General features: G+C 47.6%; 1 protein-coding gene across 8 annotated transcripts in view; it reads left to right on the forward strand.

Moving 5' to 3' along the window:
• LOC115151514 (arf-GAP with coiled-coil, ANK repeat and PH domain-containing protein 2) overlaps positions 1 to 13,804 on the forward strand; it is a 77,804-nt gene that overhangs the window by 60,502 nt on the left and 3,498 nt on the right. For 4 of the 8 annotated variants that reach the window (XM_029695504.1, XM_029695503.1, XM_029695506.1 and 1 more), the window contains 7 exons: positions 845 to 1,047; positions 1,704 to 1,805; positions 2,161 to 2,241; positions 4,257 to 4,492; positions 4,733 to 4,842; positions 7,495 to 7,605; positions 9,417 to 9,478. In XM_029695504.1, coding sequence (XP_029551364.1) covers positions 845 to 1,047; positions 1,704 to 1,805; positions 2,161 to 2,241; positions 4,257 to 4,492; positions 4,733 to 4,842; positions 7,495 to 7,605; positions 9,417 to 9,478 — 905 coding nt within the window. The remainder of the gene's footprint in view (positions 1 to 844; positions 1,048 to 1,703; positions 1,806 to 2,160; positions 2,242 to 4,256; positions 4,493 to 4,732; positions 4,843 to 7,494; positions 7,606 to 9,416; positions 9,479 to 13,804) is intronic. The other 4 variants (XM_029695509.1, XM_029695511.1, XM_029695505.1 and 1 more) reach the window with 3 other exon arrangements.

Below are 13,804 nucleotides of genomic sequence, written 5' to 3' on the forward strand. Positions count from 1 at the left end.
CTGGTACGGCAACTACATCGCCCTCAACCGCGAGGCTCTCCAGAGGGTAGTGCGGTCTGCACAACGCATCACCGGATGGCAAACTACCTGCCCTCCAGGACACCTACAGCACCCGATGTCACAGGAAGGCCAAAAAGATAATCAAGGACAACAACCTCCTGAGCCACTGCCTGTTCACCTTGCTACCATCCAGGAGGCGAGGTCAGTACAGGTGCATCAAAGCTGGGACCGAGAGACTGAAGAACAGCTTCTATCTCAAAGCCATCAGACTGTTAAACAGCCATCACTAACTCCGAGAGGCTGCTGCCTACATGGAGACCCAATCACTGGCCACTAAACAATGCCACTTTCAATAATGTTTACATATCTTACATTACTCATAAGATATGTATATACTGTATTTTATACCATCTAGTGCACCTTGCCTATGCTGTTCAGCCATCGCTCATCCATATATTTATATGTACATATTCTCATTCACCCCTTTTAGATTTGTGTGTATTAGGTAGTTGTTGGGGGAATTGTTAGATTCCTTGTTAGATATTACTGCGCCGTCGGAACTAGAAGCACAAGCATTTCACTACACTCGCATTAACATCTGCTAACCGTGTATGTGACCAATAAAATTTGATTTGATTTTAGCCACCACCATGTTTTATAGCTTTTTAAAATGTTATTTCTATGAAGCAAATAAAGGTTAGTCCCATACAAGTCGGAGGTGTCGTACTACAGCAAGTGTGCAATAGCGTTGCTCAAAGATTGCCAAAAATGTTGCTTGCTGTCTTTGCCTGATTTGTTCAGGTTGTTAAATTCAGTCTTCCTCTTTCTCTGTGTCTTTCCCCAGGCAGGAGATCGAAGCCTACATCAGGGCCAAGTACGTGGACCGGCGTTTCGTGCAGCGCCCGTCCAATGAAGAGTTACGCGCCAAGGTGGTGTCCCTGGTCAAGCAGGAGAAGAAGCTGAGCGGCAGCACGGAGCACCTGCCCCCCCGGCCGCCCCCGCCCACGCCCAAACTGCGGCCCTCCTCCAACGCCTCAGGTCAGTCAGGTAGGTGTCAACCCGTCCCTGGTCCGGTCTCTTAAAGGTGCACTCTGGAGCTCTTCCTCGGTTTGGTAGTATTACGAATTCATGTATACTGTATAGGCTAACTGTACATAAACACATAAACATGGTTCTAAACATGGTTCTAAACATGCAAATTCACCAAAAATGCCAATCGATAGCGCCTGTTCCGTTTTGATTTTACACTTGGAAAATTTGATTTTACACACTTCCTCTCACTCAGTCCTTTAAAACAATCAAGCCGTAGGGCCTGTTACTGTTAACCAGGAATACAGTACAAGCTACAGAGTGTGCCTTTTTAAAGGAACAGCAACTGAATTGCGCTAATAGAACGATGTCATGCTCAGGGCACACAACGGAAGGCACCCTCCTATCTTCTCTCTCGCGTTCTCTCTTTTTGTTGTAGTCTAACTGCCTGTGCTTCTATCCTCCTCTCTCCTCTCAATCCCCCTCTTCTCCACCCTCCTCCGGCTGCTCTGTGCTTCTATTCTCCTCTCTCCTCTCAATCCCCCTCTTCTCCACCCTCCTCCGGCTGCTCTGTGCTTCTGGACTAACCCCTTCCCCCTGCTTTTTATTCCTTTCTTCCTACCCCGCCACCTCGTGCCCTTTTCTCTCTGACCTCATCCACTGCCCTTGCCTAGCTGCTGCCAAGGGCTTGAAGGCGCGCCGCGACTCTCTCTTCTGTCCAGACGAGCTTGACTCGCTCTTCTCCTACTTTGACACCTCTGCCAAGCTCAGGAGCAGTAAGTATAGCTCTGTGTTTCACTCTCCACCTCCTTCCCTCCTTCCTTACATCCTTCCCTCCAGCCATCCATCTGTACTCACTGCTCTGGCTGTAGACTAATACCCATTCCACATTCCCTCGTCTTGCTCCCTTAATGAGCCGCGCCGTCACGTTGAGTGTGTCGTTGTGGTCAGTGTTTTGTCTATGGGTTTCATCTGTCTTATTGTGGCTGTGGGGGTCAGCTGGGAAATTCTTACTGGCTGTGGTGACCAAAGTACACTGCATTCTCTAACCACTTGGTTAAAGTTGGAGAGGGTGTATGTGCGCTGGTGTGTAGTGACTGACTGAGTGACTGACTGCTTGGTCCCTTGCAGTAAGAAGTGCAGACAGTGGCATCCAGAACAGTGCAGAAGGAAGTAGAGAGATGTTAGCCACCAACAGCCTGGCTGAAGCAGGTGATGCTCTCTCAAACACACACACACACACACACACACACACACACACACACACACACACACACACACACACACACACACACTCTAAGGCCGTGATGGCATTTTGAATGATTGTTATTGGTCAGCCAAATGATCGTGTTCACTGTTATAATCGTTTTAATAGCACACAAAAAATACTTAAATATATATTTTTCTTTTTTAAGTGGTTATGATCCATAATCGTCAGTTGCATGATTATACAGTAATTGTGCCAACCCACACACACCCACACACACCCACACACACCCACACACACCCTAACACACCCTAACACACCCTAACACACCCTAACACACCCACACCCACCCACACCCACCCACACCCACCCACACACACACCCTAACACACACACCCTAACACACACACCCTAACACACCCCCACTAACACCCCCACTAACACCCCCACTAACACCCCCTAACACACCCACACCCACTAACACACCCACTAACACCCACTAACACACCCACACACCCTAACACGCCCGATGAGTCTCACTCGTATCCAGCTTATATTCAAACAGCTGTTCAATGACCCCACACACGGGCGCACACTGAAATGACCCCACACACGGGCGCACACTGAAATGACCCCACACACGGGCGCACACTGAAATGACCCCACACACGGGCGCACACTGAAATGACCCCACACACGGGCGCACACTGAAATGACCCCACACACGAGCGCACACTGAAATGACCCCACACACATGGGCGCACACTGAAATGACCCCACACACACGGGCGCACACTGAAATGACCCCACACACACGGGCGCACACTGAAATGACCCCACACACGGGCGCACACTGAAATGACCCCACACACGGGCGCACACTGAAATGACCCCACACACGGGCGCACACTGAAATGACCCCACACACACGGGCGCACACTGAAATGACCCCACACACACGGGCGCACACTGAAATGACCCCACACACACGGGCGCACACTGAAATGACCCCACACACGGGCGCACACTGAAATGACCCCACACACGGGCGCACACTGAAATGACCCCACACACACGGGCGCACACTGAAATGACCCCACACACACGGGCGCACACTGAAATGACCCCACACACACGGGCGCACACTGAAATGACCCCACACACACGGGCGCACACTGAAATGACCCCACACACACGGGCGCACACTGAAATGACCCCACACACACGGGCGCACACTGAAATGACCCCACACACGGGCGCACACTGAAATGACCCCACACACGGGCGCACACTGAAATGACCCCACACACGAGCGCACACTGAAATGACCCCACACACGAGCGCACACTGAAATGACCCCACACACGGGCGCACACTGAAATGACCCCACACACGGGCGCACACTGAAATGACCCCACACACGAGCGCACACTGAAATAACCCCACACACACGGGCGCACACTGAAATGACCCCACACACGGGCGCACACTGAAATGACCCCACACACGGGCGCACACTGAAATGACCCCACACACGAGCGCACACTGAAATGACCCCACACACACGGGCGCACACTGAAATGACCCCACACACGAGCGCACACTGAAATGACCCCACACACACGAGCGCACACTGAAATGACCCCACACACACGGGCGCACACTGAAATGACCCCACACACGGGCGCACACTGAAATGACCCCACACACGGGCGCACACTGAAATGACCCCACACACACGGGCGCACACTGAAATGACCCCACACACGGGCGCACACTGAAATGACCCCACACACGAGCGCACACTGAAATGACCCCACACACGGGCGCACACTGAAATGACCCCACACACGAGCGCACATTGAAATGACCCCACACACGAGCGCACACTGAAACTAGAATTCCCTACTTATATTCCTATATTTAAATATCCACTGGATTACCATGAAAAACAACAGTTTACACCTCGACGCTCCTGATAACCTCTTAACTCCTTCTCTCTCTCCACCCCTCCACTCAGAAGCTGCCGAGGCGCCCCCCATGGCCATGCCTGCCACCCTGCCCCCTCCATCGCCCTGTAAGGAGCTGGTGGTGTTCTCGGAGCCCAAGGAGTACTCCCCGGGTCTGCAGCTGTACTGGGCCTCGTGTGCCCGCAGCCTGCCCAACATGGCCGAGGCCCTGGCACACGGAGCGGAGGTCAACTGGGTCAACACCGACGACGACAAGAGGACCCCGCTCATCATGGCTGTGCAGGGGGTGAGGATACTTGAGTGTTGTGGACAGGCGTGGGGAGCGTTGTGGACAGGCGCGGGGAGCGTTGGGGACAGGCGCGGACAGGCGCGGGGAGCGTTGCGGACAGGCGCGGACAGGCGCGGGGAGCGTTGCGGACAGGCGCGGCCAGGCGCGGGGAGCGTTGCGGACAGGCGCGGGGGTGGATCTGGCCCTGTATGTGTGCTCATGCGTGATAAATGGACTGGTACTTTTCTGTTTTTCCAGGGCTCGTTGGTGACCTGTGAGTTCCTGCTCCAGAACGCAGGAAACGTGAACCAGCAGGACGCCCTGGGTCGAGGACCCCTCCACCACGCCACCATCCTGGGACACACCGGGTCCGTTCCCACCCCTTACCACCTACCACAACCTCCGATCTGTCTTTTAGCAGAACGTTAAAGACCCCATGACCTTCTCATAGAGAAGACATAAGCATTTACATTTTTTATTTAACCTTTATTTAACTAGGCAAGTCAGTTAAGAGGGATGGCAGGTAGCCTAGTGGTTATCGTTGGACTATAAAAATCAGTCGTTCTGCCCCTGAACAACGCAGTTAACCCACTGTTCTTAGGCCGTCATTGAAAATAAGAATTTGTTCTGAACTGACTTGCCTAGTTAAATAAAGGTCAAATTAAAAATGTAATTAAAAAATGACTATGACGTCCTACAGGGGAACAGTGGGTTAACTACCTTGTTCAGGGGGATTCTGCCTTGTCAGCTCAGGGATTCAATCCAGCAACCTTTCAGATACAGGCCCAACGCTCTAACCGCTAGGCTACCTGCCACTCTAACCACTAGGCTACCTGCCACTCTAACCAATAGGTTACCTGCCACTCTAACCACTAGGCTACCTGCCACTCTAACCACTAGGCTACCTGTCACTCTAACCACTAGGTTACCTGCCACTCTAACCACTAGGCTACCTGCCACTCTAACCACTAGGTTACCTGCCACTCTAACCGCTAGGTTACCTGCCACTCTAACCACTAGGTTAACTGCCACTCTAACCACTAGGCTACCTGCCACTCTAACCACTAGGCTACCTGCCACTCTAACCACTAGGCTACCTGCCCCTCTAACCACTAGGTTACCTGCCCCTCTAACCACTAGGTTACCTGCCACTCTAACCACTAGGTTATCTGCCCCTCTAACCACTAGGTTACCTGCCCCTCTAACCGCTAGGCTACCTGTCACTCTAACCACTAGGTTACCTGCCACTCTAACCACTAGGTTACCTGCCACTCTAACCACTAGGTTACCTGCCACTCTAACCACTAGGCTACCTGCCACTCTAACCACTAGGCTACCTGCCCCTCTAACCACTAGGTTACCTGCCACTCTAACCACTAGGTTACCTGCCCCTCTAACCACTAGGTTACCTGCCACTCTAACCACTAGGTTACCTGCCCCTCTAACCACTAGGTTACCTGCCACTCTAACCACTAGGTTACCTGCCACTCTAACCACTAGGTTACCTGCCACTCTAACCACTAGGTTACCTGCCACTCTAACCACTAGGCTACCTGCCCCTCTAACCACTAGGTTACCTGCCTCCTCTAACCACTAGACTACCTGCCACTCTAACCACTAGGTTACCTGCCACTCTAACCACTAGGTTACCTGCCACTCTAACCGCTAGGTTACCTGCCACTCTAACCACTAGGTTACCTGCCACTCTAACCACTAGGTTACCTGCCACTCTAACCACTAGGTTACCTGCCACTCTAACCACTAGGTTACCTGCCACTCTAACCACTAGGCTACCTGCCCCTCTAACCACTAGGTTACCTGCCTCCTCTAACCACTAGACTACCTGCCACTCTAACCACTAGGTTACCTGCCACTCTAACCACTAGGTTACCTGCCTCCTCTAACCACTAGGCTACCTCCCTCCTCTAACCACTAGACTACCTGCCACTCTAACCACTAGGCTACCTGCCTCCTCTAACCACTAGGCTACCTCCCTCCTCTAACCACTAGACTACCTGCCACTCTAACCACTAGGCTACCTGCCACTCTAACCACTAGGCTACCTGCCCCTCTAACCACTAGGCTACCTGCCTCCTCTAACCACTAGGCTACCTGCCTCTCTAACCACTAGGCTACCTGCCACTCTAACCGCTAGGCTACCTGCCACTCTAACCGCTAGGCTACCTGCCACTCTAACCACTAGGTTACCTGCCACTCTAACCACTAGGTTACCTGCCCCTCTAACCACTAGGTTACCTGCCACTCTAACCACTAGGTTACCTGCCCCTCTAACCACTAGGTTACCTGCCACTCTAACCACTAGGCTACCTGCCACTCTAACCACTAGGCTACCTGCCACTCTAACCACTAGGCTACCTGCCACTCTAACCACTAGGTTACCTGCCACTCTAACCACTAGGCTACCTGCCACTCTAACCACTAGGCTACCTGCCACTCTAACCGCTAGGCTACCTGCCACTCTAACCACTAGGCTACCTGCCACTCTAACCACTAGGCTACCTGCCACCCTACAGCATCGGAGGTCTGTTATTTCTAGATCTCACCTGGTGTAATAATACACGGCAGACTGTTCCTTTTGTTCATGTGTTCTGGTGTAGATTAAAGCCTTTATGGCCTCGGCTAAGCCTTTTTGTATGTTATATTTGATCGTAATAGACGAGGGTAGTGTTTGAGCTTAATTAGTGGGTTGAGGTTAATTAGTGGGTTGAGGTTAATTAGTGGGTTGCTTAATTAGTGGGTTGCTTAATTAGTGGGTTGAGGTTTATTAGTGGGTTGAGGTTGTTAATTAGTGGGTTGAGGTTAATTAGTGGGTTGAGGTTGTTAATTAGTGGGTTGAGGTTAATTAGTGGGTTGAGGTTGTTAATTAGTGGGTTGAGGTTAATTAGTGGGTTGAGGTTTATTAGTGGTGACAAAGGGGAACTCAGTCTATGATCTTGGTTCATGTTGGGGTATTACAATTGATTTTTTTCCTTTTTTAAAAATTTTATTCTCCAATCCAGTCAAGTGTGTTTGTTCCTGAAGAGAGGAGCCAATCAGAACGCGGCAGACATTGAAGCGAAAACGCCCCTATCCATGGCAGTGGATGCTGCCAATGCAGACATCGTCACATTGTGAGTGCCAAGCCTTTTGGCCTTTAAAAAAAATATATATATATACTGAACAAAAATATAAACGCAACATGTAAAGTGTTGGTCCCATCTTTCATGAGCTGAAATAAAAGATCCCAGAAATGTTCCATACGCACAAAAAGCTTATTTCTCACTTTTTGTACACAAATTTGTTTACATCCCTGTTAGTGAGCATTTGTCCTTGTTTAGTTTGGTTTATTAATTAATTAATTAATTCCACCATTTAAAAAAAACAAGCACAGATAAAACTTGAAAAAGCCATACGTGCACATGAATAAAATCATGGAGGATAACGCACAATAAAGTCTGGGACTTATTTCCATTGTGGTCCTCTTGAGACAAGATGGCTGGACAAGATGGAACACAGTATGGCAGTGAAATAATAAAACTAAAACATAGAAGAAGAACATCCATCTCATCATTCCAGTTACATCATAGGGGTTATTCATATGGGCACAGAAGACATCTTTGACAAGATAACCCATCCACCTGACAGGTGTGGCATATCAAGAAGCTGATTAAAACAGCATGATCATTACACAGGTGCACCTTGTGCTGCGGACAATAAAAGGCCACTCTAAAATGTGCTGTTTTGTCTCACAACACAATGCCACAGATGTCTCAAGTTTTGAGGGAGCGTGCAATTAGCATGCTGACGGCAGGAATGTCCACCAGAGCTGTTGCCAGAGAATTTAATGTTCATTTTTCAACCAACGTTGTTTTAGAGAATTTGTCAGTACGTCCAACCAGCCTCACAACCGCAGACCATGTGTATGGTGTCGTGTGGGCGAGAGGTTTGCTGATGTCAACGTTGTGAACAGAGTGCCCCATGGTGGGGTTATGGTATGGGGCAATCATGAGCTACGGACAACTAACACAATTGCATTTTATCAATGGTAATTTGAATGCATAGAGACACTGCGGCGAGATCCTGAGGCCCATTATTGTGCCATTCATCCAACGCCATCACTTCATGTTTCTGCATGTATTGTTGTGAATTGTTAGATACCACTGCACTGTTGGAGTTAGGAACACAAGCATGGCGCTACACTCGCCATAACATCTGCTAAATATGTGTATGCGACCAATAACAATAATCATTTGATTTGATGATAATGCACGGCCCTGTCACAAGGATCTGTTCTTCCATGGCCTGCATACTCACCAGACATGTCACCCATTGAGCATGTTTGGGATGCTCTGGATTGATGTGTATGACAGCATTTTCCAGTTCCTGCCAATATCCAGCAACTTCTCACACCCATTGTAGAGGAATGGGACAACATTCCACAGGCCATAATCAACAGCCTGATCAACTCTATGCGAAGGAGATGTGTCGCACTGCATGAGGCAAATGTTGGCCACACCAGATACGGACTGGTTTTCTGATCCACACCCCTACATTTTTTTAAAGATATGTGACCAACAGATGGATATCTTTATTCCCAGTCATGTGAAATCCATAGATGAGAGCCAAATAAATGTATTTCAATTTACTAATTTCCTTTATATAAACTCTAACTCAGAAAAGTCTTTGAAATTGTTATATGTTGGTTTATATTTTTGTTCAGTATACATAAATATTATATAAATATAGTGTATTTAATTTTTTATGGAAAAACAATTTGCCTTATATTTGTCACTTAATCTCAAATTCAAAATGGAGTACTGAGGCAACATTTTATTTGACTTTACACTGTCTCAATTCATATGGATTGCTTCTATAAGTCTAAAAGTGGGTTGGATAAAGATGACAAAATGAATAATGACTCCCCTCGCTCTCCTTTCCCCAGACTGCGATTGGCCAAGATGAACGAGGAGATGCGGGAGGCGGAGGGGCCCTACATGCAGTCAGGTCAATATTCCACCAGCAGCCCCACAGAGATGCAATACAGGAAGTGTATGCAGGAGTTCATTTGCCTGCAGCTGGCTGAGCCTTAGAGATCATAGAGCCCAAATACAAAGACAAGAGAAGCAACATACTTTTATTAAGCAGACATTGGGCCCTGTGATGTCCTGTGTTGTTCAATACCCACTTTATTAAGCAGACATTGGGCCCTGTGATGTCCTGTGTTGTTCAATACCCACTTTATTAAGCAGACATTGGGCCCTGTGATGTCCTGTGTTGTTCAATACCCACTTTATTAAGCAGACATTGGGCCCTGTGATGTCCTGTGTTGTTCAATACCCACTTTATTAAGCAGACATTGGGCCCTGTGATGTCCTGTGTTGTTCAATACCCACTTTATTAAGCAGACATTGGGCCCTGTGATGTCCTGTGTTGTTCAATACCCACTTTATTAAGCAGACATTGGGCCCTGTGATGTCCTGTGTTGTTCAATACCCACTTTATTAAGCAGACATTGGGCCCTGTGATGTCCTGTGTTCAATACCAGCCAGGTGGTGAGCGAAGCTGCATCTTGTGTTTTAGACAAAGGTGCTCGACTTTTTACTTCCAACCGGGGTCAAAACCATTAGCTCTAGAGCCATTGTTTTGACTACTGAACAGCTGTGACATAAACAGTCCTTTATTTTGAAGTCGTCTGTTGCGTCCCAACTTTCAAACCGCCACGTCTTTTATTAGTTGTGATGTCGAAGAGCACGTGCAACAGAGGCTGTCATTACTATCGAACAGCAATGCTACGTCGGTGTTGACTCGCAGGCAGTGATCCTGACATTTGAATGACAGTTTTGACCATCAGGCTGTTGAGTGGCTAGCAGTGTGTTGCCATGCACCAGGTGTGGTTATGAGTGATTTACCTGAGGGAATATTTATGCACATTCCTGGTATGCTTATGCAATATCTCAGTGTGTTACATGTATCGTTCCCACAGTCTTAACCTCCCCCTTTTTCTTGTTCACTTGTTTGAACTGTTTGTTACAATGATGAAGTGTACATTTTGGCACATTTTATGTATGCGTTTTACTTTAGTGGGAGAATTTTTTTTAATAACAATTGGAACCATATAATGATAAGATGTCATTGTAAATGATGTATTGTACATAAATATACATACATTTCTATATCATATACAGTATAAGCAAAATAGGAAGTAAAGTTGAGAGAGATTCTCGGAAGCGGTAATGTCAGAAAGACGACACATTATCAACAAGGGTGAGTACTGTAAGTCGAATGTCAGTAAGACAACACATTATGAACAAGGGTGAGTACTGTAAGTCGAATGTGCTTGCATCCTTGTTTTTGTGTGTTTTTTGTTGTTGTATTGTGTTGTATTTTCTACACCTGTTTTAAGACTATGATTTCATTGATTGTTGGTCTACCTGGCTATGGTATAGAACCTGGCTATGGTATAGAACCTGGCTATGGTATAGAACCTGGCTATGGTATAGAACAATACCCCCCTCTGGCAATCCTGTTCTTTTGACATTAATTATACAGTCCTTAAAGGGATACTTTGGGATTTTAGCAGAGTCTCTTTATCTACTTCCCCAGAGTCCGAGGAACTTGTGGATACCATTTTTATCTCTCTGTGTCCAGTATGAAGGAAGTTGTAGGTAGTTTTGCAAGCCAATGCTAACTAGCGTTAGCGCAATGACTGGAAGTCTATGGTTAGCTGCTAGCATTAGAAGTATCCCTTTAATGTTAGCTGACACTGGTAAGGGTGTGAATTTAACCCCTACGCCCTAAGCACATGTGAAGATCTGAGAGGATTTGATTGGTGTAAGCAATATGTTAAACCTAGAATTTAGGGGTGGGATTGGCCCAGAGACTCCGTCTCTCGTCAGTCATCTTATTGTATGTTGAGCCAGTTGGACATTTCGAGGCAAGACACGTTTCATTATGTCAATGGTCTCATGCACCATGGAGTCTTGCTCTGAGACCAGCCAGTGGTGATGCACCGAGGAGATTTGAATATCAGTTTAAATATAGTGATTTTAATGATAGACAAGACTTTTCAGGAACAGCACTATTGGTCAAAGGCTAGTTTGTAGCGGGTCTGACAGGGTGAGGAAACAACTACCGTAAAATTCCGGACTATAAGCCGCAACTTTTTCCCAGCTTTGAACCTCGCGGCTTAAACAATGACGCGGCTAATATATGGATTATTCCCACTTTCAATTTTTTTCTCCAAAAAACACATTCTGTGACGTGCTCGGTTTTTTGGTGGCATGAAGCTTTCATTAGACCAATGAAATTGCCGAACGGGTTAAGGTCAAACAACTTTTTTGTTTACTGTTTAGATTAAATCGAGCGCTCTCAAATTTCCCATCATTCTGATTACGGTAGTCATTTTGTCACCCTCATCATGGCAAAGACACAGAGAAATGCATATGATGCAGCTTTCAAGTTGAAGGCGATTTGATCTGGCTGTTGGAAAAGGAAATAGAGCTGCTGCACGGGAGCTTGGTCTTAATGAGTCGATGATAAGACGTTGGAAACAGCAGCGTGAGGAATTGACTCAGTGCAAAAAGACAACTAAAGCTTACTGCTATTTTTTTATTTTTTGTTACAAGCCGTGTTTCGTTAAAGCCTATTTATTTTTGTTACAAGCCGTGTTTCGTTAAAGCCTGTGTAAAGTTAATTTGTTTCAATGTACCGGTAGGCACCTGCGGCTTATAGACATGTGCGGCTTATTTACGTTCAAAATAATATATATTTTTTAAATTCAGTGGGTGCGGCTTATATTCAGGTGCGCTTAATAGTCCTGAAATTACGGTAGTTTGTAGCGGGTCTGACAGGGTGAGGAAACAACTAGTTTGTAGTGGGTCTGACGGGGAGGAAACAACTAGTTTGTAGTGGGTCTGACGGGGAGGAAACAACTAGTTTGTAGTGGGTCTGACAGGGTGAGGAAACGACTAGTTTGTAGTGGGTCTGACGGGGAGGAAACAACTAGTTTGTAGCGGGTCTGACAGGGGGAGGAAACAACTAGTTTGTAGCGGGTCTGACAGGGGGAGGAAACAACTAGTTTGTAGTGGGTCTGACGGGGAGGAAACAACTAGTTTGTAGTGGGTCTGACAGGGGGAGGAAACAACTAGTTTGTAGTGGGTCTGACAGGGGGAGGAAACAACTAGTTTGTAGCGGGTCTGACAGGGTGAGGAAACAACTAGTTTGTAGCGGGTCTGACGGGGAGGAAACAACTAGTTTGTAGTGGGTCTGACAGGGTGAGGAAACAACTAGTTTGTAGTGGGTCTGACAGGGTGAGGAAACGACTAGTTTGTAGTGGGTCTGACGGGGAGGAAACAACTAGTTTGTAGCGGGTCTGACGGGGAGGAAACAACTAGTTTGTAGCGGGTCTGACGGGGAGGAAACAACTAGTTTGTAGTGGGTCTGACAGGGTGAGGAAACAACTAGTTTGTAGTGGGTCTGACAGGGTGAGGAAACGACTAGTTTGTAGTGGGTCTGACGGGGAGGAAACAACTAGTTTGTAGCGGGTCTGACAGGGGGAGGAAACAACTAGTTTGGAGCGGGTCTGACAGGGTGAGGAAACAACTAGTTTGTAGTGGGTCTGACAGGGAGGAAACAACTAGTTTGTAGTGGGTCTGACAGGGGGAGGAAACAACTAGTTTGTAGTGGGTCTGACAGGGGGAGGAAACAACTAGTTTGTAGCGGGTCTGACAGGGTGAGGAAACAACTAGTTTGTAGCGGGTCTGACAGGGTGAGGAAACAACTAGTTTGTAGCGGGTCTGACAGGGTGAGGAAACAACTAGTTTGTAGCGGGTCTGACAGGGTGAGGAAACAACTAGTTTGTAGCGGGTCTGACAGGGTGAGGAAACAACTGGTCCAATTACCTCGTGTGGCCACTGGAGGGAGTGCTCCATTTAGAAATCCCCCAATTCACTCTGAGTGGAATATAAATGTTGAGTTTGACAGGGAGGTGACCCAGCATGCTGCTCTTTGGACTTCATGTAGTTCTACAGGATATAGTTCCTCCACTTCAAAAGTGTTTGGTCATTGACTATTCCAAACTTTTCGAACACCTTCCACCTTACTAATATTGAGTTTTTCCCCTCAGAACAGCCTCCATTCGTCAGGGCAGGGACTCTACAAGGTGTCGAAAGCGTTCCACAGGGATGCTGGCCCATGTTGACTCCAATGCTTCCCACAGTTGTGTCAAGTTGGCTGGATGACCTTTGGTGGTGGACCATTCTTGATACACACGGAAACTGTTTAGCGTGAAAAACCCAGCAGCATTGCAGTTCTTGACACAAACCGGTGCAC

The sequence above is a fragment of the Salmo trutta genome, chromosome 17 (genome assembly GCF_901001165.1).
Source record: "Salmo trutta chromosome 17, fSalTru1.1, whole genome shotgun sequence".
Taxonomy (NCBI): Eukaryota; Metazoa; Chordata; class Actinopteri; order Salmoniformes; family Salmonidae; genus Salmo; species Salmo trutta.